The 27,342-nt window shown below is 44.4% G+C and overlaps 1 protein-coding gene across 2 annotated transcripts in view; it reads left to right on the plus strand.

Annotated features, from left to right (window-relative positions):
• The window catches only part of LOC144595808 (putative E3 ubiquitin-protein ligase HERC3), a 53,991-nt gene extending 41,634 nt beyond the window's left edge, over positions 1 to 12,357 (plus strand). For both annotated transcript variants that reach the window (XM_078403494.1, XM_078403505.1), the window contains 8 exons: positions 791 to 895; positions 3,098 to 3,235; positions 4,220 to 4,386; positions 4,626 to 4,692; positions 6,121 to 6,206; positions 7,056 to 7,239; positions 8,128 to 8,227; positions 11,282 to 12,357. In XM_078403494.1, the coding sequence (XP_078259620.1) occupies positions 791 to 895; positions 3,098 to 3,235; positions 4,220 to 4,386; positions 4,626 to 4,692; positions 6,121 to 6,206; positions 7,056 to 7,239; positions 8,128 to 8,227; positions 11,282 to 11,502 (1,068 nt within the window). In that variant the 3' untranslated portion in view covers positions 11,503 to 12,357. The remainder of the gene's footprint in view (positions 1 to 790; positions 896 to 3,097; positions 3,236 to 4,219; positions 4,387 to 4,625; positions 4,693 to 6,120; positions 6,207 to 7,055; positions 7,240 to 8,127; positions 8,228 to 11,281) is intronic.
• Positions 12,358 to 27,342: the final 14,985 nt, after the last annotated feature.

Below are 27,342 nucleotides of genomic sequence, written 5' to 3' on the forward strand. Positions count from 1 at the left end.
CCAAAGCCCGTTTTAGCCGTCACCTCCATTTCGGTCGTCCCGCCATCTGATGTCCCTCTCCACTCCTGGACCTCTTTAGTCCTTGTTCCTCAAGGAAGGTAAGACCTACCGGTTCCTCTCACCGGGTTCTTTATCCAGCATCCGTCACTGTCTCCTCCTACCCCCTCTCCGATTCCCAATCCACGGGGCGAGCAGAGGCCGGGCTCGGCAGCACCCTCTCCGGACTTGTTCTTGTTACCGTGGCAGCAAACCAGGCCTGTTATCTTGGCAAGGCCACGGCTGCGGCCCGTCAGGTAGCCATGCTCCATGCTCCTGGCCTCAAGCTGACATCAATTAGTGTTAGTATAGTGTTGGTGTGTGGGATCGATGGTCGGTGAGGACTCGGTGGACCGAAGGGACAGTTTCTATGCTGTATCGCTAAATTAAACTATCAGTCCTGACCACACTTCAAGTCCCCCCCTATCTTGGACACAGTCTGGCATGTCGCTGCACGGGCAGCCCATGCCTTGAGTGGCACTTGGGACCGGTCCTGATCACACTCCTGCCTGTTGCTCCCATTTTAGGTGGTGCAGGGTTTTTCATGCATTGGCCTGTTTAGCCAACTGGTTTATAGAGATCTGCTCTATCATCCGCTAGTCCCATTAGAATATTGCAGTGGAAAATAATGTCTTTCCCTCACTTAACAAAAATGTTTTTAATAACTGCATGGTAGGCTTCTTGGTTTATTTTGTCTCTCATTTACTATCTGCAATTGCAAACCTTTTGTCATGAGTGAACTTATTTCCTTCAGAATACTATTCGACCACAGGTGACTGTTTCAAGAACATCAGTTCTTCAAGACATAATAGAATGGTACAGATCTCAGTATGGACTTGCAGATTTTACAGGACTTCAGGTATGAAATTAGCCCATGTTTTCCCTTCAGAAATATGTCAAAAAATCTAAACATCATTGAGTTCAACAGCATAGAAAAAGGCTCATTTGCCCACCAGGACTATGTTGACCATCAGTCCTATCTCAGTTGAAGAAGGGTGTCGAGCTGAAACGTCACCCATCCCTTCTCTCCCGAGATGCTGCCTAACCCGTTGAGTTATTCCAGTATTTTGTGTCTACCTTCGATTTGAACCAGCATCTGCAGTTTTTTTTCCTACACATCAATCCTATCTGTATTAATCCCACTTGCTTTAATTAATTCCATATACCTCTAGGCCTTGCTCATTCAAGTACCTGTCTAGATGCCTCTTAAATGTTGTTATTGTTCCTGCCTCCACCACCTCTTCTGGCAGCTCATTCCAGACCAACTACTCTTTGTGTGAAAATGTATCCCTCAGATTCCCTTTAAACCTCCTCCTTCTCACAAACCTACACCCTCTAGTTTTAGACACCTCTACCAAAGAAAATAGATTCTATCTATCCTATCATTTTATCTAAAATGATAAAATCTCATTATTTTATAAACCTCTATCGTGTCACCTGTCAGTCTCCTTCGGTTGAGGGAAAACAGACCCAGTTTATCCAATCTCTTGTTATAGGACAAACCGTCCAATCCAGGCCAAATGCTTGTGAATCTTTTCTGCACACTCTAGCTTAATCACATTTTTCCTACAATGTGTCACGTTCACACAAGCACATTAAAATAGAATTGCAGATTGTTACAGATTTTCAGTCGGGAAGAAAAAAATATCCATCTAGAACTAACCTCTGCCTTTTATCACCAAACCAATTTTGGATCCATTTTTCAGATATGCCTCAGGACCCTTGTGTTTAACCTTCAGGACCAGCCTACCAAGTAGGCTTTTGTCAAAAGGTTTACTTAACTCCTTATGGTCAACAGCTATCCCTTTTCTTAGTTACCTCCTCAAATAACTCAATCTGTTATGTGAGAATTACATTCATTTTATAAAACCATGCTGATGCCTACTATTTAGTTCCCTCCTTTGTCTCAGAATCTTCTCCAACAACTTCCTTACCATTGATGTAGGGCTCACCAGCCTGCAGTTTCCAGGCTTATCCCGACTGCCCTTCTTGAATAAAGGGATATTAGCTATCCTCCAGTTTTCTGTTAACCCTCTCGTCACTAACAAAGATACAAGAATCTTCTCAATCTCCTTCCTTACATCCCTTAGCATCCTCAATAGATCAATAGTGCTTTATTTGTCATATGCCACTGCACAGTGAAGTACTTTTTGCATATATTTCACATGCAGGCGTCGCCATTTTTGGCTCCATTATGCAAAGTCCGGTCAGCCCACGCTCTCGGTGTTCTGGAGCAGTTCCCGCGAATCAACATCCCTCTCATTCGGCCATCTGTGTCCCGAGGGTGCCTCCTGCAGCCAACCCTGAAGGCGTTAGAGGCATTACTGGTTCCCCCTCCTACCAGCCCACTCCTTGCGCCTGATGTCTCCATCTCCCTCCATCGCCTTTGGTCGGGCTCCTGATCCCGCAGTCCTACGAGCCTTTGGACAGGTTACCAGTCCCACTGACTGATGAGCCTTCAGGTGGGTCCCACTGGATGACAACCCATCGTGCGGGCCCAGACGAGCCTTCAGGCGGGTTCCCTGTCCTGTCGACCACTGAGCTTTTGGGCAAGGTCCCGCCGACTGACGAACCTTCTGATTGGGCACCTCGGCCGTGGCACCTTGGGAAGTATTCTTCTGCAAAACCTGGAATAGTTGCTAAAGATTTATTCACCCTAAGGTACACAGTATTTCCAAGACCTCTCCCTCCTGAGACGGACAAACTCCAGAATATCAGTACCCCCTCTCTTCACACATCAGCTTCTAGATCCTTCAACAGTAAATACTGTTGAGAAGTATTCGTTTTGTACCTCACTCATATCCCTTAGATTCCCCTTATGGTCTTTGAGGGTTCCCACTCTTTCCTTACGCATCTGATACATTTAAAAGACTCTTGCATCTAATACACTTAAAAGACTCTAGGTTTCTCCTGACTCCTACTTGCCAAAGTCACTAGCAATAAAGTAAGGACATGTGAGAATTTATGTTGGATTTTAAATATATATAAAATGAACAATGTGAATGAGGAGAGTGTTAAGATTCAAAATGGTAATGCATCATTCTTGATTCTTTTATTTCAGGTTACATTTAACAATGAATCATGTTATGGTCCTGGGGTGACACAAGAATTCTTGACTCTTTTCAGCAAGGAACTTCAGGATGATACAAAGATTTTTGAGCACTGTTCTGAATCTGACTTGTTGTGGTTCCCCAACTGGGTAAGAAGTTTTTGAGATACAGCATGATTCGGCCCACCAAGTCCACGCCGCCCATTGATCACCCACACACTAGCTCCATGTTATCCAACATTTGCATCCCACACACTAGGGGCAATTTACAGAAGCATATTAACCTACAGACCTGCATGTTTTTGGAACGTGGAAGGAAATTGCTTCTTTCTGCACCATAATACCTTCCAACAGAGGGTTACATTGGGCATTCCTGAACAACTGCTCTATTTTGAGCTCTGTCATGGGATTTAATTACCATGGAAGAGGAAAAGACTCAAGTACATGCCTAAGAAATACATCGTGCCTGTTGATATTTGGGGATCTCTTAATCCGAGGGACTGCTCAAAATGGAGCGGCAGCCTTCAGAATGATATTGAAAACCATGAGGCTATGTATTAGAAGCAAATATATGGATAATGGAGTGCACCATCTCACATACTATCCACCAGCCACCTGCTGCACCATCTGTGGAACAGACCGCTGTTCCTACATCGGCCTCGTTAGCCAGCTCAGAATCTACAAAACCGGACTGGAAGTCACTCTTCCAGAGGACTACTTTAACAGAGGATACTTGATGGTTGAGCAAGCCCGTTTACCATCAGCTTCCTCTCTTAGACATAGCAGGTGGGGATAGACAATAAGTCTCATCTTTACCAGCTTTGCCCACTTCCTGTGACTGAAAATTAAAAATTTTAAACTGCAATACGTGCAATTTAAAAAATAGCAATCCTCTGGAACTATACTGTTATTGTTCTCTGTTTAAATTCCTCAAGGGGAATGAAATGCCAACAGTGTAGAATAAATCTGAATTTAGATTTATTTTAATAAAAATGTACATTACTGAGGCATTATGGTGGGATTTGAATTCACATCTTCTGATCATGAATTAGTGCTAAGATTATCTATCCAATCACATAAGTGTTGTGTTGGACCCAATACGATTACAGTTTTGTATTGTTTTAATATTCATAGGGAATCGGATCAGATGATGTATTTCACCTGGTGGGAATTCTCTGTGGAATTGCCCTATCCAATGGTCATGTTGCCAACTTACACTTCCCTTTGGCTTTGTACAAAAAGTTGCTCCATGTTCAACCAACACTGGAAGATCTGAAGGAATTCTCACCAACAGAAGGAGCGTGAGTAAACTCCAAATCTATTCATCCCATCCATGATTTTACAGAGAGTATTAGTGAATTGTCCATAAAAATGGGAATTTAAGATATGAAGATTACAGACTATTTCAACAATTAATCTCTGATCAATGAGGGATGATCAGTTTACAAAAGATGCTTCCATAATCTTGTACATGTCTTGCATTAAAACCAGTAACACAGTGACTAGCTTTCAATGTTTGTATTTTTGTTCTGAATTACAGATCACTCCAATATGTCCTCGATTATGAGTATGATGACATTGAAGAAGAATTGGACCAAACATTTACAGTAGGTTTACTCCATTTTTATATCACCAACAAACACGTTAATTTCAAACTATTAACAAATTTAAGTATAATGGAAAGACTGTACTGAAACCCAGAAGGTACTATAGGGAGTAAATTTGACATCCATATCTGGTTAACCCTGTTTGTGACTCCACTCAGCAGTATGATTGACACTGAAATTGTCCAGCTTAGAATAAAGTACAAGAAACTTCTGGAGGAACCCAGTGGGCCAAGAAGCATCTGTGGAGGGAAATGGGCTCTTAACATTTTGGATTGAAACTCTTCATCTCAATGAAATCAAATGGACCATCAATCATTAACCCTGGCATTGAATTTAGATGTGAAAACAGCCTCTTCATAAATGACTGAGAACTGGTGTCTAGTTTGGGAAAGTTGTCTCTCCGACTGGTAAAGCAACAGCCTGACATGGTCATATTTACAGAATCATTTCTTAAGAGGTGTGCCAGATTCCTTCATCTTGATCTTGGGGTCCATTCCTGTCCCACCAGCAGGACTGACTTCTCAGAGTACCCCTGGTTATTTGAGCCCTCGGTGTGCTCGATGTTGTTGGTAAGGAAGGAGGTGATTGCTGTTGCTTCTTCCTAGTGGTCTTAACCTACGTAGAACTTTTGTGAAGAATAATTTTCCTTCAATCTTTTCTGTGTACCTCTCCTCTACTGAAGTCCTGTTCCATTGCAGTACTTCACAGAAGTGAGCTGTAACTTGGATTGTAGGGTTACTGCCATAAATTCTTGCCCAGGAAGGGGCCATGGTAAGATTAAAATAACAAACCTACCATTTCTGATTCCCAGAGGCAAACCTATTCAGGAAGAGAAATTCAGTGCTCCATCATTGAACAGATTCATGTTAAATTTGTTACAAAAGACCTTGGGGGCCTGAGATGTAGGAAACGGTTGGTCTGGCTAGGATTCATTCCTTGGAGCGTAGGATGCTGAGGGATCATCTTATAGAGAGAGGTGCATAAAATCTTGAGGGGGGATAGATTGGCTGAACGCACAGAGTCTTTTACCCAGGGTAGGGGAATCAAGAACCAAAGGACATAAGATTAAGGTGAGAGCCGCAAGATTTAATAGGAACCTGATGGGCATTTTGTTTACTCAGTGGGTGGTGGGTAAATGGAATAAGCTGCCAGAGGATGCAGGTACTATAACAGCATTTAAAATACACTTGGACAGGTACGTGGATAGGAAGAGTTCAGAGGGATTTGGGCCAAATATGGGCAAATGGGACTTATCTTGGACGGGGCATCTTGGTGGGCACGGATGAGTTGGGTTGAAGGGCCTGCTTCAATGCTCTATGAACATATAACTATGAAAAGATGAGTGTGAAGCTTTTGAATTGTGTTAAGTGCTGCAGATAAACCTGGAAAACAATGAAACTGTCATGTAACTCTGGAATGATTTTGCAGGTAATCAAAGGCACAGAGGACGGTGCGATAGTTGCACAGGAACTCATTGCTGATGGTGCCAACATACTTGTCCAAAAGCATAACAGGTAACTGTTCTTCATTAATGGAGACTATTCAGGTCATAAGCAGAACTGATGGAGAACTAGGCTAGTAATCTCTCACACACCCAACCCCAGGCTCTAAAATAGGGTGGGTGGGCACCTCACAACTCCCTGACCTGGAGACTGGAGGGGTGGTGGCAGTATAAAAAAAAGTGGCAGGAACAGGTGGGGCAAAGAACTGGCAATCAACTACAAAAGAGGCTGGCAGGGGATGTGGACACAACATTGAGCTACAGATCATGGAATCTGATAAGGAAAGCAGAATGGAACAAAGCTATCGTTTCACCAAACACCTACTCTGTCGCCATGGGTGCTAGGAGCTTTCGGTTGCAAGTCATTTGATTCTTCCTCCTGTTCCCAAAACGACTTGTCCTTGACTACCTCCACTTCCAAGATGAGACCAAATACAAACTAGAGGAACAGCACCTCCTATTCCACCTGAATAGCTTACAATCCCCGTTACCATGAACATTGAATTTATCCTTTGCAGTTAACTTACTCCCTATTTTTCTGATCAACCCAAGTCCGTTGTCACAACCCATTTTTTCCAACTGCTTATTACCCATTTTCTTCCACCACCAACCACCCCCTCCTCCTTTCATCCATTTCACATCTGCTCCACATAATTCTATGACTGGGACCCCAATCACCTCCCTCCATTGTTCGCATTGGCCCAACATCCCTCCCTTATTTTGTTCCACTCTTCCATGGCAGTATAACAAAGGAGTTCAATACTTGAATGTGGGCTTCCATAACATGTCTGACACATTACGCACTTCGTCAAACCAACCTAAGTTATTCACTTTAAAGAAAATCTATTTTCTTTTAAAATAGGAAACAGTTTGTGGAAGCCCATGTGGATTACAAGTTGAACACTGCTGTGGAGAAACAATTCAGTGCCTTTTTCGAGGGTTTCAGGAGAGGTTTCCCACTGCCCATTGTGGATTTATTCCTCCCAGAAGAACTGATGGCCATTATCCATGGAAACACCAATTACGAGTGGGAACTTCTGGAAAAGGTATGCTTCGCATTCCACATTTACCATTCAATGCTTGTAACAAATCCTGTCCTCAATAACGTCGTAAGGGATAGGAGTAGAATTAGGCCATTTGGCCCATCGTCTACTCCTTCATTCAATCATGGCTAATCTATCTTTCCCTCCTAACCTCATTCTCCTGCATTCTCCCTATAACCTCTGACACCTGTAATAATCAAGAATCTATCTGCCTTAAAAATATCCACTGACTTGGCCTCCACAGTCTTCTCTGGCAAGTCCTCTGTGTTTACAGGAAGTAATAGTAAGGAAGTAATATTGGGCATAGTCCAAAACCATCATTGAGCTTTTATTCTAACCCTTCAGAGTGTTTCTTGATTTAGCCCATTTAATCCACTTCATCAACTTCCTAAAGCACAATCAGGCAGGAGTATGTATGCCTCTGTTAGATAAGCAGGTCATTCATCTGCTCATTCGTGTTCACTGTTTAACTAGACTATGTCTTTTCTGTGCTATGCTCTACCATCTCTGCCATGTACTGATAGGTTTTGGCCCTCTTTCTTTTCCACAGCTCCTTCCCTCACTCTCCCAAATGTGCTGGAGTTCACAATTTCTTCGTGCTTTGCTGGATCCACTTTCAACCAACGATTTTTCATGTTCCTGATCTCCACAAAGGATTGTAAACGTGCCTGTCTGCAGGCTCCCAGCGTAGTTTTAAAAATTCAACTGATGAGGATCCATTTTCTTGTGACAGATAGGGAGATCCACATTTTTACTGCCAAATATGTCTATCAGTACACATTTTACTTCAATATGAAACTGTATTCTTACATTTGGGAAAACAGAAACTCTTTAAATATTTGAAACATCTCACTATCTAGTCTCAATCCCATCTTTGTTTTTCATCTACAGAATGCCGTGTATTCTGGATATTTTCCAACTGACAGAATAATTCAATATTTTTGGGAAATTTTTGAGAGCCTACTGGAAGAGGAGAAAAAGCAATTCATTGGTAAATATATCCAAATCTTTTAATAGCACAACATGTTAACATGAAACAATTCCAACACAGCAGCAAGATATAACTTAGATACATATTGTAATTATGCAGCAAAATTAGATCTTAAGAAAAAATACAACAGAAAATGGTGGAAGCACTCAGATCAGGCAAAATCTATGGAAGGAGAAACAGTCGTATTTCAAGTCGACCATTTTTCAGCTCTTTAGATGCCAAATTCATGGTGGCCTAAGTGTAGAAAATGCCACCACAAAGAGTAGTTAAGAGAAAGTAAGATAAGTATCGATGGAAACAGGAATACGGAATGTTGATCATATTTGGTGAGGCAATCTGGAAGGAGGTTCAAACCTGGCACACCACATATGACCATAGAAATCATGTGTACTCAGTGAGCTGTTAGTCTCAAGCTAAGTTGATTAGTAAGGGTGTCAGAGGTTATGGGGAGAAGGCAGGAGAATGGAATAGAGAGGGAAAGATAGATCAGCAATGATTGAATGGCGGAGTCGATTTGCTGGACCAAACGACCTAATTCTGCTCCTAGAACTTATGAAGTTATTCCATAGTGTACAGATATGAGGAGCTCAAACACGGGGTGCACAGTTTATTCAGGTTCTTCATAGATTGCTTTTGGAACTTTCCATGAGGCCCAGAGGCAATCCTGAAAGAGGTATCAGCCTCAAAGAAACAATTATTGCTCACAACCTCTATTTGAGCAATAAAGATTATTCACAACCTTTAGTACAATAAGCAACAAATTTATTATATGAACATAGCACAAAAAGTAAGGAAATTTGTGTTTGGTAGATTATTTCTTTGTTGTAACAATGCTTCTTGGCAATAAATCTTATACCGTTGAAAAGCCTGTTTATTTCCCTTTTAAATGGTGCCACATTTGTAAGGAACATGCATTTGTGGGATGAGCAGCAGAGCTGAGTATATGGGTTGCGCCCATGAAAAATTTGCCAAATCTTCTCTGCCAATGCCAAACAGCTTATTCTGCTGTTGCTATTGACTCTTGTTTTGAGCTTCTGGTACCCCCAGGTGCTGACAATCAGGTACCTGATTGGCAGCATCTGTGAGCATGGGCCCTGCTACAGTGGTCAGTAGGTGTCTGCTCCAAGAATCGGCATGCCACGTTTGACTGATCTGGATAGGGCCCGTGCGATAGGGCAACTTCAAGCTGGTGTTCCGCAAAACCAAGTTGCGGCATTATTTGGAGTGAGCCCTAGTACCATCTCCAAAGTGAAGGCCAAGTTCCATATAACGGGGGATGTCAGAGACAGGCCGCGAAGTGGGCGTCCCAAGAAGACGACACCCGAAGAAGACCGTTTCCTCACCCTGTCAGCACTTAGGAACCGTAGGCTGTCTTCTACAGATTTGCAGTCAAGGTTTGCAGGACGATATGGCCGATGGCTCTCTGCCCAGACAATTCGGAACAGACTGAAAGCAGCCGATCTCCGGTCTCATAGGGCTGACAGGAGGCCTGCCATGACTGCCCTTCACCGTCAGGCCCGTTTGCGCTGGTGTTGGCAACACGTGCACTGAAACCTGAACATGTGGAGGAACGTTATGTTCAGCGATGAGTCCAGATTCTGCCTACGGCAGTTGGATCATAGGGTCAAAGTGTGGAGAAGACGCGGAGAACGCTATGCTGATTGCTGCACCGATAGAGTAACATCTTTTGGTGGAGGCAGTGTGATGGTGTGGGGCGGCATCTCCCTCACTGGAAAAACGAGGCTTGTCATCATTGGAGGCAATCTCAATGCAGAGAGATATCGAGATGAGATTCTGCAACCAGTGGCAATCCCATATCTCCACAGTCTGGGACCGAACTCTATCCTCCAAGATGACAATGCTCGCCCCCACAGAGCAGGGTTTCTCAGAGACTACCTCCAGAATTTGGGAGTGGAGAGGATGGAATGGCCTGCCAGCAGTCCTGACCTCAACCCCATTGAACACTTGTGGGATCAGCTTGGGCGTGCTGTTCGTGCCAAAGTGACCAACACAACCACGTTGGCTGACTTGCGACAAATGCTGGTTGAAGAATGGGATGCCATCCCACAACAGTGTGTGACCAGGCTGGTGACCAGCATGAGGAGGAGGTGCCAGGCTGTTGTGGCTGTGTATGGTTCTTCCACACGCTACTGAGGCTCCTGTTTATTAAATGAATAAATTGTTAAATTGCCAATATGTCTTGTTTCTTCAGACTTCAATCATCCAATCCACCAAACAACACCGAACAAGAGTCAATGGCAGAATAAGTTGTTTGGCATTGGCAGAGAAGATTTGGCAGATTTTTCATGGGCGCAACCCACATACTCAGCTCTGCTGCTCATCCCACAAATGCATGTTCCTTACAAATGTGGCACCATTTAAAAGGGAAATAAACAGGCTTTCCAACGGTATAAGATTTATTGCCAAGAAGCATTGTTACAACAAAGAAATAATCTACCAAACACAAATTTCCTTACTTTTTGTGCTATGTTTATATAAAAATAAATAAATTACAGTTGGAGATGGACACAAAATGCTGGCGTAACTCAGCGAGTCAGGCAGCATCTCTGGAGAAAAGGAATAGTTTACAATTTGGATCGGATCCCTTCTTCAGACTGAAAGCTAGAAGTTGGGGGGAAGGAGGGACTGGAGGCGAGAAAAGGCCAGAGCAAATCAGGATCAATAGCAGATGACCTCACCTGGTTGTACGACTGTGTTACAGTGCCAAAGATCTGGTTTCAATCTGACTTCTAGTGCTGTCTGTGTGGTCTGCTTGTTCTCAGTGCGGGTTTCCTTCAGGTGCTCCAGTTTAGTAGGTGAATTGGCCACTGTAAAGTACCCCTAGCGTTTAGGCGAATTGGAGTATCTGGGGAAAGTTGAAAAGAATGCATAGAGAACATAAATTCTAATTATTTTTGGATGAATGTAAAATGTAGAATATCGGCGTAGACTCGATGGGCCAACGAGCCTTTTCCACTTATGATTCCACTATAACTGGCCTACATATTTCTGACTGATCTTCATTTTAATATTTGTTCTTTTCCCATCTCTTAGCTTTTCTCTCAGGAAGTGAGAGAATCCCAGCAGGTGGGATTGGAAGATTCATAATAAGAATATGTAGGCCCCAGTACTTGTATGATCCAGATTTATCGTATCCTCATGCATATACATGCATCAAGACCTTGGAACTCCCCAATTACAGCAGCAAAGATTTGCTGAGAGAGAGGCTACTTCGTGCTATTGAATGCAGTGAATTCTGTGCAGAGCCACCCTGATATCTGCAGTTGGAAACGATGTTGTGAAACAATGAGATCATAATTGATTAAAATAAGCAAAACACTTGTTGATAACAGCACAGAAAATATCAGTGATATTACTGGAGTCCTTTAAAATCTTCTCTAATCGAACCAGTAATGTACACTGACATTATTCAGCGATTTATGCTACTTTTGCTAAATGAATGTGGAGGGGCGACATTATTTGCATTTGGGAAGTATATGTTGACTTATTATTGGCAAAACAAGTATTTCAATGTGTGCAAAGTAAAATGACAGTGGAAACAAAAGCAGAAAATGATGAATGTGTTGGAAAGAACTGCAGATGCTGGTTTAAATTGAAGATACACAAAATGCTGGAGTAACTCAGTGGGATAGGCAGCATCTCTGGAGAGAAGACATGGGTGACGTTTCAGGTCGAGACATTCAGACTGAAGGGTCTCGACCTGAAACAACACCAATTCCTTCTCTCCAGAGATATTGCCTGTCCTGCTGAGTTACTCCAGCATTTTGTCAGAAAATCATAAAAGTTCACAACAGGCAGCATCTATAGAGAGAAAAGGTTAATTTTCCAGGTAATTTAGCTTTATTTGTACTCCTAAATCCTTTTGCTCCTCCACCCCATGAAAATGTTGTATCTCGCACTAACCCGTGCTGAGATTCATTTGCCAATTACCTGTCCATTTAAAAGGTTTCTCTGTACTTTGTAATAAAATCATTCATCTCTGAGACCATCTTCCAATGGTATCACATGTAAACCTCTTCATTGTCACAATTAATATGCTTTTTGAATTGTAATATAATTTTAAGTATAAATAAATTATTTGTGAATTTATTTCTGTATTTATATTGAATTAAAATAAATTGTTTTTTTAAAATAAGAATTCCTCATTGTGCCAGAAATGGTTATTGGGTGCTAAAAATGTTTATGGGATTGAATTAGCTTTGGGAATAGTTTGAACAAGAGTATCTCAGTGGATTTCCTATGGGTGCTCACACGTGTTTTTGCTCACAACGGTAAACCACAGCGCCACAATGTTAGCGCCACCTTAATCACCACTGTCCTCGCGACTGTTTATAACAAGTTTTTACTTAAATTGGTCGAATATCTTTTAAGTTACAGTCATTTTAAACTTTAAAACTCATTTCTAAACACATTTTTTCCAAGTGCTGTGCATCTGACGTCGGGTGGGTGGAGGGAAGGGTGGGGGTAGGAGAGGGTGAGGGTGGGCGGAGGAGAGAGTGGGGGAATGGGGGAGGTGGGGAAAGGGGGGTGAGAGTGAGAGTAGGTGAGGAGAGAGTGGGACAGCGGGGGTGGCTGGGGGAAAAGGGAGTGGGGGTGGGGGAAAGGGGAACAGTGGGGGTCAGGGAAGTGGGGAGACTGGGGGGGAGGGGAGGGCAGGAGGAGCAGAGAGTGGGACTGGGGAGAGAGTGGGGGTGGGGGGAATGGGAACAGTGGGGGTCAGGGAAGAGTGGGGGGAGGGAAAGGGGAAAAGGTGGGTGGGGGGAAGGGGACAGAGAGTGAAAGGGGGGGAGGAGGAGGAGAGTGGGGGGAAGGGGGTGGTGGTGGTGGGGGGAAGAGAGTGGGGGTGGGAGGGAAGGGGGACAGTGGGGGTGGGGAAGCGGGGACAGTGGGTGGGGGGAGGGGGACAGTGAGAATGGGGGTGGGGCGAGTGTGGATGGGTGCGTGGGGTTGAAGGTGGGGGAGGAGAGAGGTGGGGTGGGTGGGGGAGGGTGAGAGGCTGCGGGAGGAGAGAATGGGGGAGGGGAGGATGGGGGTGAAGGTGGGGGAGGGGAGGGTGGGGATCGGGGTGGGGAGGAGGTTTGGAGGAGAGAGGGGGGATGGGGGAGAGTGGGGCTGGGGGAGAGTGGGGCTGGGGGAGGAGAGGGGAGTGGAGGAGAGATTGGCGGGGAGTGTGGGGGGAGGAGAGAATGGGGGGGAGGGAGAGAGTGGGGGGTCGGAGGGAGTGGGACTGGGGAGAGGGACAGTGGGAGGGGTGGTGGGGAGGGGGACAGTGACGGTCAGGGAAGAGTGGGGGGGAGGGGGCAGTGAGTGAAAGGGAGAGGAGAGAGGGGTGTGGGGGGAAGGGGGGTGGTGTTGGTGGGAAGGGGGATGGTGGGGAGGGGAGGAGACAGTGGGGGAGGCGGGGTGGAGGAGCTTATGTAAATCAGAGCTTATTTAGAGGTTGTAGTGTTTAATAGCCCGATGACCGTAGGGAAGAAACTGTTTCCGTCTCTGAATATTAGTTTTCATACTCTTACTGTATATCTTCCTCCTGATTGCAGTAGTGAAATTAGTGTGTGGCCAGGGTGGTGTGGGTCTCTGATGATGCTGGCTGCCTTTTTGAGGTTTCTTCGATGGTGGGGAGGTGTGGTGGACTGGGCAATTTTCATCACTTTTTGCAGTCTTCTTTCCTCCTGGGTGTTCAAGTTGCCGATCCAGGCAGGTGATCCAAGTGTGATCTTCTGGGTTGCTGGGGGAAATGCCTGGGTAAGGGGTGGGTTGGGTGGGAAGGAATGAGGAAGTGAAGGAACTAAGAAGTTGCAAAGAGTGGTCTTCAGCGGAAGGCGTGGAAATGGGAAGATGCGACTTCACGTAGTGGGATCACGTTGAAGATGGTGGAAATGTCGGAGAGTGATGTGTTGGATGCGGAGGCTGCTGGGATGGAAAAGGACCAGGGGAACACTATGCCTGTTTTAAGACACTATCATTGGAGGGACGGGGTTGTGAAAGCAGGACTGCGGGACAGAGGAGACATGGGTGAGTAGGCGGGAAGCCACATTTACTGAAAGACTGGGACATCTCGGATGTCCCAGAACGCAAAAGGCTCATCATGGGTGCAGATCAGATGCACATGGAGAAATTGAGAGTAAGGGATGGCACGAAGCTGGGTGGGAGGGGGTGTCGTCAAGAAGCAATACATTCTCTTGAAGAAACACAAACCCAATCTCAACAATAATAATAATAATAATAATAAACATTTATTTTATATAGCGATTTTCCAAGTGCTCAAATACGCTTTACAAAAACTCATGACATAAAAACAAACAGACGAACTATCCTGACGGAGAAGCGGCGAACAAATAGCGCCATCGTCCTCTCACGTCAGGGTCCGGCAGTAGACAATAAAAACACAAGACACACAATTACAATTTTAACACAAAAAGCCATCACAGTGATTGCTCCAGGCACACCCTCACTGTGATGGAAGGCAAAGAAAAGTCTTATCTCCTCCTCATCCTTCTCCCGTGATGCCACGAGGCGATCGAGGCTCCTGACTTTTGAAGCCCCCACCGGGCGATGGAAAGTCCCAGGGCCGAGCCGAGCAGGCCGATGAAGGTCCTGAGCCCCCACCGGGCGATGGAAAGTGCCGCGGCCGAGCCACGCAGGGCGATGTGGGGCCTGCGAGCGGGTCGATCAAACCTCGCGCTTCGGGGTGGTCGAAGCTGCTACGGCTGGAGCTCCCGAAAGCCGGTCACCAGCCAGGGACCTGCGAACCCCAGATGTTGCGGTCTGCAGGACCCACGGCCGAAGCCTCCGAGATGGTAAGTCCAGGCCCTGCGACCGGAGTCTTCAAGGTCGATCCCAGCTGGAGGCCGCCGACTCCACGGTGTTAGGCCGTAGCACAAATGGAGATACGACACGATAAAGGTCGCATCTCCGTTGAGGAGGAGATTAGAAGAAAAGGTTTCCCCCACCCCCACCCCCCCACCACCCCCACATATACAGAGCTAAAAATAAATCAAAACATACATTTAAACGATAACAAAAGACAAAAACAAAAAAAAGACAGAGACTGCCGGTGAGCCGCAGCTGCAGAACGCAGCCACGCCCCCACGCATTGCCTTGAAGATCGAAAAACAGATCTTTAATGAGTTAAGACGGCCTTTTGTTATAAGTAATGTGCACAAACCTTCAATGAACAATAGCAATGCATTGCCAGTGGATACAAAAAAAAACCTTTATTTACCAGGACATAGAAAGTAAGAGCATTGATGTTATCGTGCAAGTTTACGGCTGGAAGCTGCAGAAAGTGGTGGACATTGCCCAGTCCATGCCAGGTATTAGGCTTTCTAGAATCAAAGGGATCTACAGGAAGGGCTCCCTCAAGAAGGCAGCTCATGTCATCAAAGGTCCACACCACCCTGGCTGCATTATTATTATTATATTATTCACTTTATCCTGTATCTGTACATTGTGGATGGCTCGATTGTAATCACGTATTGTCTTTGCGCTGACTGGTTAGCATGCATTCTTGACATTTGAACTTTATAAAATATTGATGGACATAAAAAGCTGGAGTAACTTAGCGGGACAGGCAGCATCTCTGGAGAGAAGGAATGGGTGACGTTTCAGGTCAAGACCCTTCTTCAGGTTTAAAATGTTGGTTAGGCTATAGCTTGTATTATCTGCAGGTTCTGATCACCACACAAGAGGTTGGGGGTGAAGAGGAGATAAACCAGGATGTTGCCTGAGATGGAACATTTGGTATTAATATTTCGTATTGATTTATTATTGTCATGTACACCGAGATACAGTGAAAATCTTTGTTTGCCTGATATACACTCCAAAGATGTACAGGTATCTAGGTTAATTGGCTGGGCAAATTACAACATTCCCCATCTACATTTAGTCCCACCAGCCTACGTTTGGCCCATCACCCTCAAAACCTTTCTAATCCATGTACTTGCCTAAATGTCTTTCAAATGTTGTTATAGTACCTGCCTCAACTACCTGCTCTGGCGAATCTTTCCATATACCCACCACCCATTGTGTGACAAAGTTAGCCCTCAGGTTCCTGTGAAATGTTTCCCCTCTCACCTTAAATCTATGTTCTCTGGTTCTTGATTCCTCCCACTCTGGGTAAAGGACTGTGTGCATTTACTCTCTCTATTCCCCTCATGATCTTATACACCGATATAAGATCGCCCCTTAGCCTCCTGTTCTCCAAGGAATAAAGTCCTAGCCTCCACTAGGAGGCTTGAAAACTCAGTTTCGTGTCCCTTCTTTGCTCTCCAGCCATTTGTTTATTTGTAGAACAGTTTCGATTTCCAGCGTGCATCAGTCCTTGGCGATTACAAGGAACTGCAGGTGCTGGTTTACCAAAGATACACAAAGCGCTGGAGTAACTCAGAGGCTAGGCAGCTGCATTGGAGAACATGGATAGGTGACATTTCGGGTCGAGACCCTTCGGTTTGAAGAAGGGCCCCGACCCCAAATGTTACCTATCCGTGTTCTCCAGAGACGCTGCCTAACCCTCTCTGTTACTCCAGCGCTTTATGAGGTTCTTTTAGGAACACCTGCAGTAACAGAGATAGAAACTAATAACTGCAGATGCTGGCTAATACAAATAACTATCTGTCTGTAGAAGGTAAGTTAACAGAAAGTCATCTGTCCATTTCCCTCCACAGAAGCTGCCTGACCCATTGAGTTTCTTAAGTAAACTGAGCATTTTATTTCCATCATCTGCAGCCTCTTGTGTGTCCAGATTTTATTGCCTTATTTACATTTAGATTTATTATTGCCAAGTGTTCCAAAGTACAGTGAAAAGCTTTGTTTTGAACGTTATTCAATTAAATTAGATAATACTATACATAAATACAATCAAGGCAAACTTAACTACAATAGGTAGAGCAAAGGGAAAGATACAGGGTGCAGAATATAGTTCTCAGCATTGCTGCACATCAGTTCCATAGACAAAGCCCATTGCCAACATTGAGGAAGAGGTGAATCGGACAGTACTTTAGTTTATGGAAGGAAGGACCTTTCAGAAGCCTGATAACAGAGGGGAGGAAGCTGCTCCTGGGTCTGGTGGTTCAATATACCAATCATAAACTTTCTGATGTTGCTTCCTTACAGCACCGGACACTCTGGTATGATCTTGACTACAGGTGCTGTCTGTACCGAGTTTGTGTGTTCTCCCTGTGACTGCGTGGGTTTTCTCAGGGTGCTCCGGTTTCCTCGCACATTCCACAGACGTGCAGGTTTGTAGGTTATTCGGCTTCTGTAAATTGTTCCTAGATAGAACTAGTGCACGAGTGATCGCTGGTCTGTGTGCACTTGGTTGACCGAAGGGCCTGTTTCCATGCTGTATCTCTAAAACAAAAGATGAGCTTACTTGATATTATGGTTCTGAATGCTGAGTTGTACTCAATGAATAGCATCCTGATGCAGGTGTTCTTATTGTTAAGGTGATCCAGAGGTGAATGTAATGCAAGGGAGAGGGTCCCCAGTGTAGAACCAGAACACATAAGAAGATAATTAGGCCGTTCGGCCCATCGATTCTATTCTGCCATTTGATCATGGCTGATCTATTTTTTCCCTCTCAGCCCCATTCTCCTGCCTTCTCCCCATAACCTTTGACGCCCTTTCTAATCAAATAGGTAGAGACATAGTCATACGGCACAGAAACAGGTCCTTCAGCCCAGCTTCCCTATGCAAGGTGCCCTATCTACGCCAGTCCCACCTGCCCACGTTTGGCCCACATATAGGACATAAAACATAGAACGTTGAACAAAACAGAACAGCAAGGTGCCCTTCGGTCCTATCCCTCTAAACCTTTCCCATCTATGTACCTGTCAATTGCCGCTTTAAACATACTCAATGACTTGACCTTCACAACCGTCTGTGGCAATGAATTCCACAGATTCACCAGCCTCCGACTAAAGAAATTCCTCCTCTCCTTTCTGAAGGTACGTCTGTTTATTCAAAGGGCTGTGCCCTTTGGTTCTAGACTCTCCCCCTGTTGGAAACATCCATTCCACATCCACTATATCTCGACCTTTCATTATTCAGTAGGTTATTTTCGACTTATTTTACCCGCATGCAAGTTGTCTGAGAGACTGGGGCAGATGTGGGGCATTAACAATCTTTCAAAGCTCTTTGTTTTGATCAATACTAGAGCTACTGGGCGGTAGTCATTGAGTCACTTTGTTGAGGAAATACTGAATGGTGGAAATGTCCTTGAAGCAGATGGGATAGAGGATTATTGAAGTGAAGGGATGAAGATTTTGTCCCCTTGCCTTTATCAACGAGGGTTGTGGGAATGTTTCAGAGCAACAGTGGTTCTGCTGCTAGAGCTGCTACCCCCCGCCTCCTGTGACCCAGGTTCAATCCTGACCTCGGGTCCTCTCAATGCAGTTTTCATGTTCTCCGTGTGACCATGTGGGTTTCCTCCAGAAGCTTTGTTTTCCTCCCACGTCACCATGATGTGTGGGTTGCTAGGTTGATTGGCCGAAGATGGACAGAAAAAGCTGGAATAACTCTCTTAATTTTTTTAAATTTTATAATTGATTACAATGCATATAACAACAACAGTAAACCCCATCCCTCCCCTTCCCTACATAATCATGAAAACAAACAAACAAAAACAAACAAATAAATAAATAAAAATACATCCAAAAAAAACATAACTACAATGTAACAAAAAAAGACAAAAGCACAAAAACATGAGGCAAGGTAATTTTCACAAGTCAAATATTTCAGTATTTTCACTGCTGGATTCAAAGAAGGTACAAAAGCATGTGGCATTGAGGGGATAGTTTTACTTGTCCTTAATATGCTGCAGCACTGGGTTCCATATGTTGAAGAACTTTTGAGGGTTGCCAGACAATTCATATCTCAACCTCTCTACGTGTAATATGCCCATTAATTCTCTTAACCAAGTCTCAAACTGAGGAGCAGAGTCTGATTTCCATAGTTTCAAAATACATCTGTTGGCAATTACCATACCATAAACCAAGATTGTGCGAGCATTATGGTCTAGCTTCTCAAGCATTGTGGAATACCCGAATAGAGCAGTTTCAGGGTCCGGAGTTAAAGTGACGTTTAAAACAGTGGAGTACCATTGAAATAAAAGACACCAAAAGTTGTGAAGTTTTGGACAAGTCCAAAAGTGGTGAGCGAGTGTACCCTCAGCGGTCTTGCATCTATTACACAAAGGTGAGAGATCAGGAAAGATTTTATGCAGCTTAACCTTAGAGTAGTGTAATCTGTGTATAACCTTGAATTGAATCAGTTGTAGCCTAGAATTAATAGAACAGGATTTTATACTTTTCAGTACTTCCTTCCAGACATCGTCATCAATTTCAATGTTAAGGTCTTCTTCCCAGGTTTGTTTTATTTTTAAAGTAGATTTATCTAGTTTGTTTAAAAAGATACCTACAAACGATGAGATTAGGTTCTTTGCTTCCGGGGGACCCAGCAAAATTTTGGACAACAAGTCGTCTTCGGGCAGGGACTCAAAAAGCGAATTGTTTTGTCGAACATAATTTCTCAGCTGTAAGTACCTGAAGAATTGAGTTTTGGGCAATGAGAACTTGGATTGTAGCTGATCAAATGATGCAAAGTGTCTATTTATGTAAAGATCTTTTATTGTAACTATCCCTTTACAGCTCCATTCTTTGAATGCTGTGTCTGTAAATGATGGGGGGAAAGCGTGGTTATGCCAGATTGGGGCGTGCATTGACGTATTCGGAAGCTCACAAGCTTTCCTAATTTGGTGCCATATTCTCTGAGCATTGGACAGAGTGAAGTGATCCTCTCTAAGAGAGGTGAGAGATCTGGGTAATGAAAAAAGGAGAGCAGGGAGAGAAGTTTTTGGGGTTAAGCTTTTTTCAATCGCCAGCCAAGGTGGCAGGTCATATCCAACTCCCCGTTCATATGCATACTGCCAGTATACCATGACTCTAACATTGGCCGCCCAATAGTAATATAAAAAGCACGGTAACCCCAGTCCCCCATGTTCCCTCGTTTTTTGAAGATAAGCTTTTGAGATCCTGTGTGCTTTATATCCCCAAATAAATGGCATAATGATAGAATCGATTAACTTAAAGTAGGATTTGGGGATAAAAACAGGAACATTCTGAAATAAATACAGAAATCTCGGCAGGGAGACCATCTTTACTGCGTTCACGCGGCCAATCAAGGAAATAGGCAACGTTCTCCATTTCTCTATGTTCTCCTTTAGCTTGTTCAACCTTTCGGTAAAGTTAATTTTAAAAAGGGTCTTGGGGTTTTTAGATATTTTAATGCCCAGATATTTTATACTATCCGGATTTGTTTTAAACTGCATGTTGGCTAAGAATACAGGGTCTAATTCTGCTGTTATCGATATAAGTTCACTCTTCTGCCAGTTTATAGTGTAACCTGAGACCTCGCCAAAGGAATTAATAAGCTGGAATAGGTAAGGAACAGAATGTTCAGGGTCAGATAAAAAGATGGCAATATCATCCGCATAAAGCGAAATCTTATGTTCCACCCCACCCAGTATTATCGGTTTTATAAGCGCATGCCCTCTTATGCCGATTGCCAGCGGCTCAATGGCTAACGCAAAGAGGAGCGGCGAGAGGGGGCAGCCCTGTCGCGTACCCCTCTGAAGGGCAAAAGGGGGTGACCTATCCTGGTTTGTGAGTATGGAAGCGGTGGGATGAGCATATATAAGACGTACCCAGGAAATAAAAGAGGCTCCAAGACCAAACTCTTCCAGCACTCTGAGTAAATATCCCCACTCAACCTGATCGAAAGCTTTTTCTGCGTCTAAACACAGAATGGCTTGTTTGGAAGAACTATCGAATTTGTGATACATAATGTTCATTACTCTTCTAACATTAAAGAAAGAGAACCTATTGGGGATGAACCCGGTCTGATCCGTATGGATAATGGATTCTATACACTTATTTAGTCTAGTCGCCATTATTTTAGTAAAAATCTTGAAATCCAAATTAAGCATAGAAATTGGTCGGTATGAGGAGGGATTGGTTTCATCCCTGTCTTGTTTCAATAAGAGAGAAATATTAGCATTGTACAATGACGGTGGGAGCTTTTTCAACTCGATTGAGTGGGAGAGCATCCTGTGCAGAATCGGAGTTACCTGGTCAGCAAACTTCTTATAAAATTCGACTCCAAAACCGTCTGGCCCAGGGCTCTTGCCGTTTTGCAACGACCTAATTGCATCCTTGATTTCTACAGAGGAGGGTTCTGAGTTTAAGGCCTCACAAGAGGCACTATCTAATTTTGGTATGTCCAACTTTTTTAACCATGCATTGATATCACCGTTAGCTTTGGATTTATACAGCTCTTGATAATACTCCTCAAAGCGTTCATTTATTAATTTTGGATCGGTTAAAGCAACACCCTTGCCTGATTTTATTATATGTATGGCCCTACTTGCTTGTTGCCCTCTAAGCTGACGGGCTAACAATGTATGCGGTTTGTCCCCTAATTCAAAATATCGCTGTTTCAGTCGCAGTAGCTGGTCACTGACTTGATTTGTTAGAATCGTGTTATACTCATATTTAAGACTGAGCATATTTTGCAGCATTTGGGGGTTGTTTGTGCTCCGATACAACGTCTCCATTGGAGAAAGCTCCGAATCAATTTCTTGTAGACGTCTCTCTCTGGATTTCTTTAAAGACGCTTCATACGAAATAATATGACCCCTCATAACTGCCTTGAAAGCTTCCCACAAGGTAGAGTCCGAGACATCAGAAGTGTCATTGGTCTCCAAATATTCTGTAATTTTTTCAGACATGTATTTACAGAAAGTTCCATCATTAAGCAAGGAAAGGCGTAGTCGCCATTTAGCACATCGTTTAGACAGCGTAAAGTCAAAGATAATTGAGGTTGGAGCGTGATCTGAGATCAAAATGTTATGATATTTGGTATTTATTACATTAGGTATGAGTTTCGAGTCTAATAAAAAATAATCGATACGAGAGTATGAATTGTGCATTTTAGAAAAAAAAGAGTAATCTCTGTCTGTGGGATGCTGTATCCTCCAAATGTCAACTAAATTGGTGGAGGAGATGAGATTTTTCAAAACCGTGGATGCATTCGAAGGGCTACACATTTTATTTGATGACCTATCCAGGTGCCAGTCAAGGATTGTGTTATGGTCCCCTGCAACAATCACATTCGTATTAGAAAGGTCAGGTAGCTTATCAAAGATTTTGCGAAAGAAAGCTGCATCATCAATATTCGGACCATAAATGTTAAGCAGTGTTACATGAACAGAGTAAAGGTACCCAGTTACTATGAGAAATCGACCATTCGGGTCACTTACTGTAGAAATATGTCTGAAATCTATGTTTTTCTTAACCATAATTGCCACCCCGCGGGCTTTGCTAGAAAATGTGGATTGAAATATCTGATCTGCCCATCTGCAGCGCAACTGTCTCTGCCCCAATGTTCTAATGTGAGTTTCTTGGAGGAACACAAGGTCGGCAGATAAAGACCTAAGATGTGAAAACACCTTAGCTCGTTTAATTGGGTGGCCCATGCCGCGGACATTCCAGCTCACCATGGTAACCCTCCCACGCACATCATCATCCCCAGGTACCATCAGAAGGTGTAAATTGTATTACATAAGCAGCGACATAATAATTTGCCTCAAACAAAAAAACAGGAAGACCACCAACACAAAAACACACACAAAACTCGGACTTTCCCTCCCCCCATCCCCACTCTCCCAAACAAAGTGAGAGAAAATATCCTAACATACTGTAAACGGGGGTTACTTCAACTATCTAGCCTGTTAAGCCCAAAGGCTAGCTAAAGGCTAAATTGTGAAACCGCTAGCTAGTTAACTACAAATTCAGTCGGCATCCCCTCCGATGAACAAACAAAATTACGGATCTGTTCAACAAAAAAAACGTTTCCCTTTGAAAAATTAGCAGGAACCCATCCTGTAAAATCATCCTATCCCTGAAACGAATTAAGCACATTAAACAAAGTTAAAGTTAAATCTATTGAGTCCAACGTCTACCTTTCGTGTGAATGACCATGTCCATGGCTCAGAGTTAACTCGTTCGCATGTTAGCCGACGCCCGCCGTCCACTCCGGGCCAGCGGCTTAAACATGGATAGACATGGGAGAGTCAGTGCACTTGGACAAAAGCTTGTATCCTCAGGATTTAAGCTTACTCGACAAGAGGGTGACCATGCCCCCACGTTGAGATTGGCTGAAACAGCTGGTCTGGAGACCAGCTAGTCAGTGTTAGTCTGTTAGCCGACATTAGCCCATCGTTGTCACCGGGCTGGGCGGCAGGTTATCCGCGAATAGTTTGGCCTCCTCCGGGGTGCTAAATATCGACGTGTCGATACCCTGGGTAACCCGGAGGCGAGCAGGGTAGATATATCCGGTTCGCAGGCCTGCCTCTTTGAGCTTCTTCCTCGTGACCTCGAAAAGACGACGTTGTTTCATTATCTCTGCCGGGAGATCAGGAAAAATGTGAATTTGCTTCCCATTGTAGTTCAGCGGGTATTGTTGTTGTGACAGTCGCATTATCCGCTCTTTCTGATGGCCGCTGTGGATCTTAACTATCATGACTCTGGGGCGCGCGAGATCGTTAGCCGGTTGTCCTCCCAGCCTATACGCCCTATCAACTTCTATGGGCATCGAGAAATGTTCTGCCCCCAACAAGTCCCGAATAAAGTTACCAATGAACTCCATGGGGCGGCCGCCTTCAATCTTTTCTGGTAGTCCGACCACTTTTATGTTCTGGCGTCTGGAGCGCGCCTCCAGATCAATAACTTTATCCTGGAGGGCCTTGTTAGCATATTCTAGCCGTAGCCACTGCTGCTCCAACTGAATTAGTCGAGTGTCATGGTCACTGCTCGCATCTTCTACCATAGATATCCGTGCTCCATGTTCAGTCAGAGTGGCTTGGGTAACTTGGAGGGACACCTCCAGGGTATTAAATCGGTCATCCATCTTCTTGCTCATTTCATTTATAGCTGTAAGAATGATGGCTGTTTCAGGAGTTCCTTCTGCCGATAGTGTGATTAGCTCCGGCTCTCCACCACTAGGCCGCTCCTCATCCAGTGACGATGCTGGGTTTTCATTAAATTTCCTGACGGCTGGCTGCTTTCTGGACGACTTCTGCGTTGTCATTTTATGTCGGTCTGTTATTACAGCAGTAGACACAACTTAAAGTGGGAGTTGTACTATAAATAGTCTTTTATTCCTTAATCTCGATTTATCGGAGGGGAGCTCTAGCAAAACACGTCTATTACATCATATGCACACTAGCGCCCCCTCCAAGCTGGAATAACTCAACGGGTCAAACAGCATCTCTGGAGAAAAGGAATAGGTGACATTTTGGGTTGATACCCTTTGTCGGACTGAGAATCAATCAGGGGAAAGGGAATCGAGAGATATAGACGGTGATGTAGAGAGATATAGAACAAATGATTGCAAGAAATGCAAAAAAGTAACCATGATAAACAAAACAGGCCATTGTTAGCTGTTTATTCACAAAATGCTGGAGTAACTCAGCAGGTCAGGCAGCATCTCGGGAGAGAAGGAATGGGTGATGTTTTGGGTCGAGACCCTTCTGTTCGTTAGGTGAGAACGAGTACAGACAATGACACTCAACAAGACAATTTTGAAGCTGGTATGACTTGGGCAGGGGAGAGAGAGGGAATGCAGGGGTTACTTGAAGTTAGAGAAACCAATATTCATACCACTGGGCTGCAAGCTACCCAAGCGAAATATGAGATGTTGTTCCTCCAATTTGCATTCGGGATAACATGGAACTATAGTGTGAACGATGGCCAGCCTGAACTCGGTGGTTCTTCCATGCTAAATCAATCGATCAATCAAGAAATCTTGGTTCAAACTCACTTTGCTTTTTGCTCAAAATTCCAGCACATGTGTCTCTGCTATTACTCACCTTTTCCCCCCTTTCAGAGGAGACTCCCATATTATCTTTTCTGTCCTTCGTCTACAGATGCTGTCTAGGGTTTTTTTAACAGGGTTTTCTGTTTTTATTACAGATATCCACTTGCAATTTTATATATATATATATATATATAAACAATATTGCATATATATCCAATTATATATATATATCATTGTTATGTATAGAATAATAGAAGTCTGTTCGAACTTCTACCATCGGGCAGACGATACAAGGCCCAACCCAAACGTCGCAGCGAAAAAAAACAGTTTCGTTTCCCTTTTTGCTTTCCAGCCATTTGTTTATTTGTAGAACAGTTTCGATTTCAAGTGAGCATCAGTCCTTGGAGAATACAAGGAACTGCAGATGCTGGTTTACCAAAAGATACACAAAACGCTGGAGTAACTCAGAGGCCAGGCAGCAGCACTGGAGAACATGGATAGATGACATTTTGGGTCGAGGCCCTTCGGTTTGAAGAAGGGCCCCGACCCCAAATGTTGTTGATCCGTGTTCTCCAGAGATGTGGGTAAAGAACAGTTCCATAAACTAAGGCACTGTTCTTTTCAATGCGAGCTCCACTATGTTAAGTCCGCAGGGTCCCATGGTTGGAGCTCCCGAAGTCAGTCTCCAGCAAAGGCCTCCAACTCCTCGATGTTAGGCTGCAATGCGGACGGAGATACGATACGGGAAAAAATGGCATCTCCGTCGAGGTAAGAGATATTTAAAAAGTTTCCCCCAACCACCTCCCCACCTTTGAGCAAAAAAGCAAGTGCGGCTTCCTCAGTCTGAAGATAAGTCCCAACATGAAACACTGTCTGTCCATTTTCTTTCACAAATACTGCCTGACCGGTTCACTTCCTCCAGCAGTTTGTTTTATACAATCAAAAACAAACCCAGCTTACATTGGGATTTCCGATCATAGAGCTATAGAGCTCTGTTTCCACACTGCATCTCTAAAATTAAAAAAAAATGCATATCTCCTGAGGCCAAGATCAGACTTGATTTCAGAGACTGGAGACTTGAAAGTAGTAAGATGGCACCAGAACGTTGCAACTCTTGCATGATGTCCCAGACTATTATCCACGAAAATCGTTCAAACCTTTACTTGTGTATGATTGTACTCATGGTGTGATTTGACTAGATGGCACACTGCAGCGACCATAGGGATTGGTCCTGAGAGTCGAACCCTCGGATTGGCCAGCAAGGTCTCGTGGTTGTTTTGGCGCCCAAAACCAGTCAGTTGGAAGAGGACTTCGATGTGAATAGTTTAAGATTAATGGTTGTCTGCGATCTCGATTGTTATCTTTGTAATTGAATATTGCTACCGCAATAAACTTCTTTGACAAAGTTACAAGTCTTCAGACTCGCCGTATTGGTGACCCCGACGTGATCTAGCTGATCACCCACCATGCAGGAACCTGTCGCTCCTGTTCCGGTGCTACCGCCCGGCGTACCGCTGCTAAGCACGGCCAGCGTTCATCTTCCTCCGTTTTGGGCGCACCAACCACACCTTTGGTTTGCGCATGCTGAAGCGCAGTTCCATCTGAGAAGCATCTCGGCGGACGAGATGAAATATTACTACCTGGTGAGTGCCCTACCGCTTGAGACGTCCGCGCGTGTGATGCAGTTCATCACCTCCCCTCCTGCAGACGGCAAGTACGAAGCGCTGAAGGTAATCATGCTTCGAACCTTTGGGTTTAGTAGGCACGATCGAGCCGAGAGGCTTATGCATCTGCCAGACCTTGGAGATCGGCTGCCGTCCGTCCTCATGGCCAAAATGTTGGCGCTGGCAGGCGGGCACAAGGATTGCCTCATGTTTGAGCAGGCATTCCGGGAGCAACTCCCAGAAAACGTTAGGCTTATGCTCACGGATTGTTCTTTCGAGGATCCCGTGGCATACGCGGAGAAAGCCGATGCGCTCATGGCGTCGAAATCGCGAAAATACAGTTGCATCAACAGAGTCTCGGTTCCATCGGGCAGCCCGCCGCGACACCAAGATGGCGCCGCGACTCCCGCCATTTCTCCAAAACCCCGCAAAAAGGAGCCGCACAAGCGCGGCTGGTGTTATTATCATCTGCGATGGGGTGGAGAAGCCCGCAACTGCCGCTCACTTTACACTTTCTCGGGAAATGCCTCGGCCGATCGTACATAGAGGCAGTTG

The sequence above is a fragment of the Rhinoraja longicauda genome, chromosome 1, assembly GCF_053455715.1.
Source record: "Rhinoraja longicauda isolate Sanriku21f chromosome 1, sRhiLon1.1, whole genome shotgun sequence".
NCBI classification, from domain to species: domain Eukaryota; kingdom Metazoa; phylum Chordata; class Chondrichthyes; order Rajiformes; family Arhynchobatidae; genus Rhinoraja; species Rhinoraja longicauda.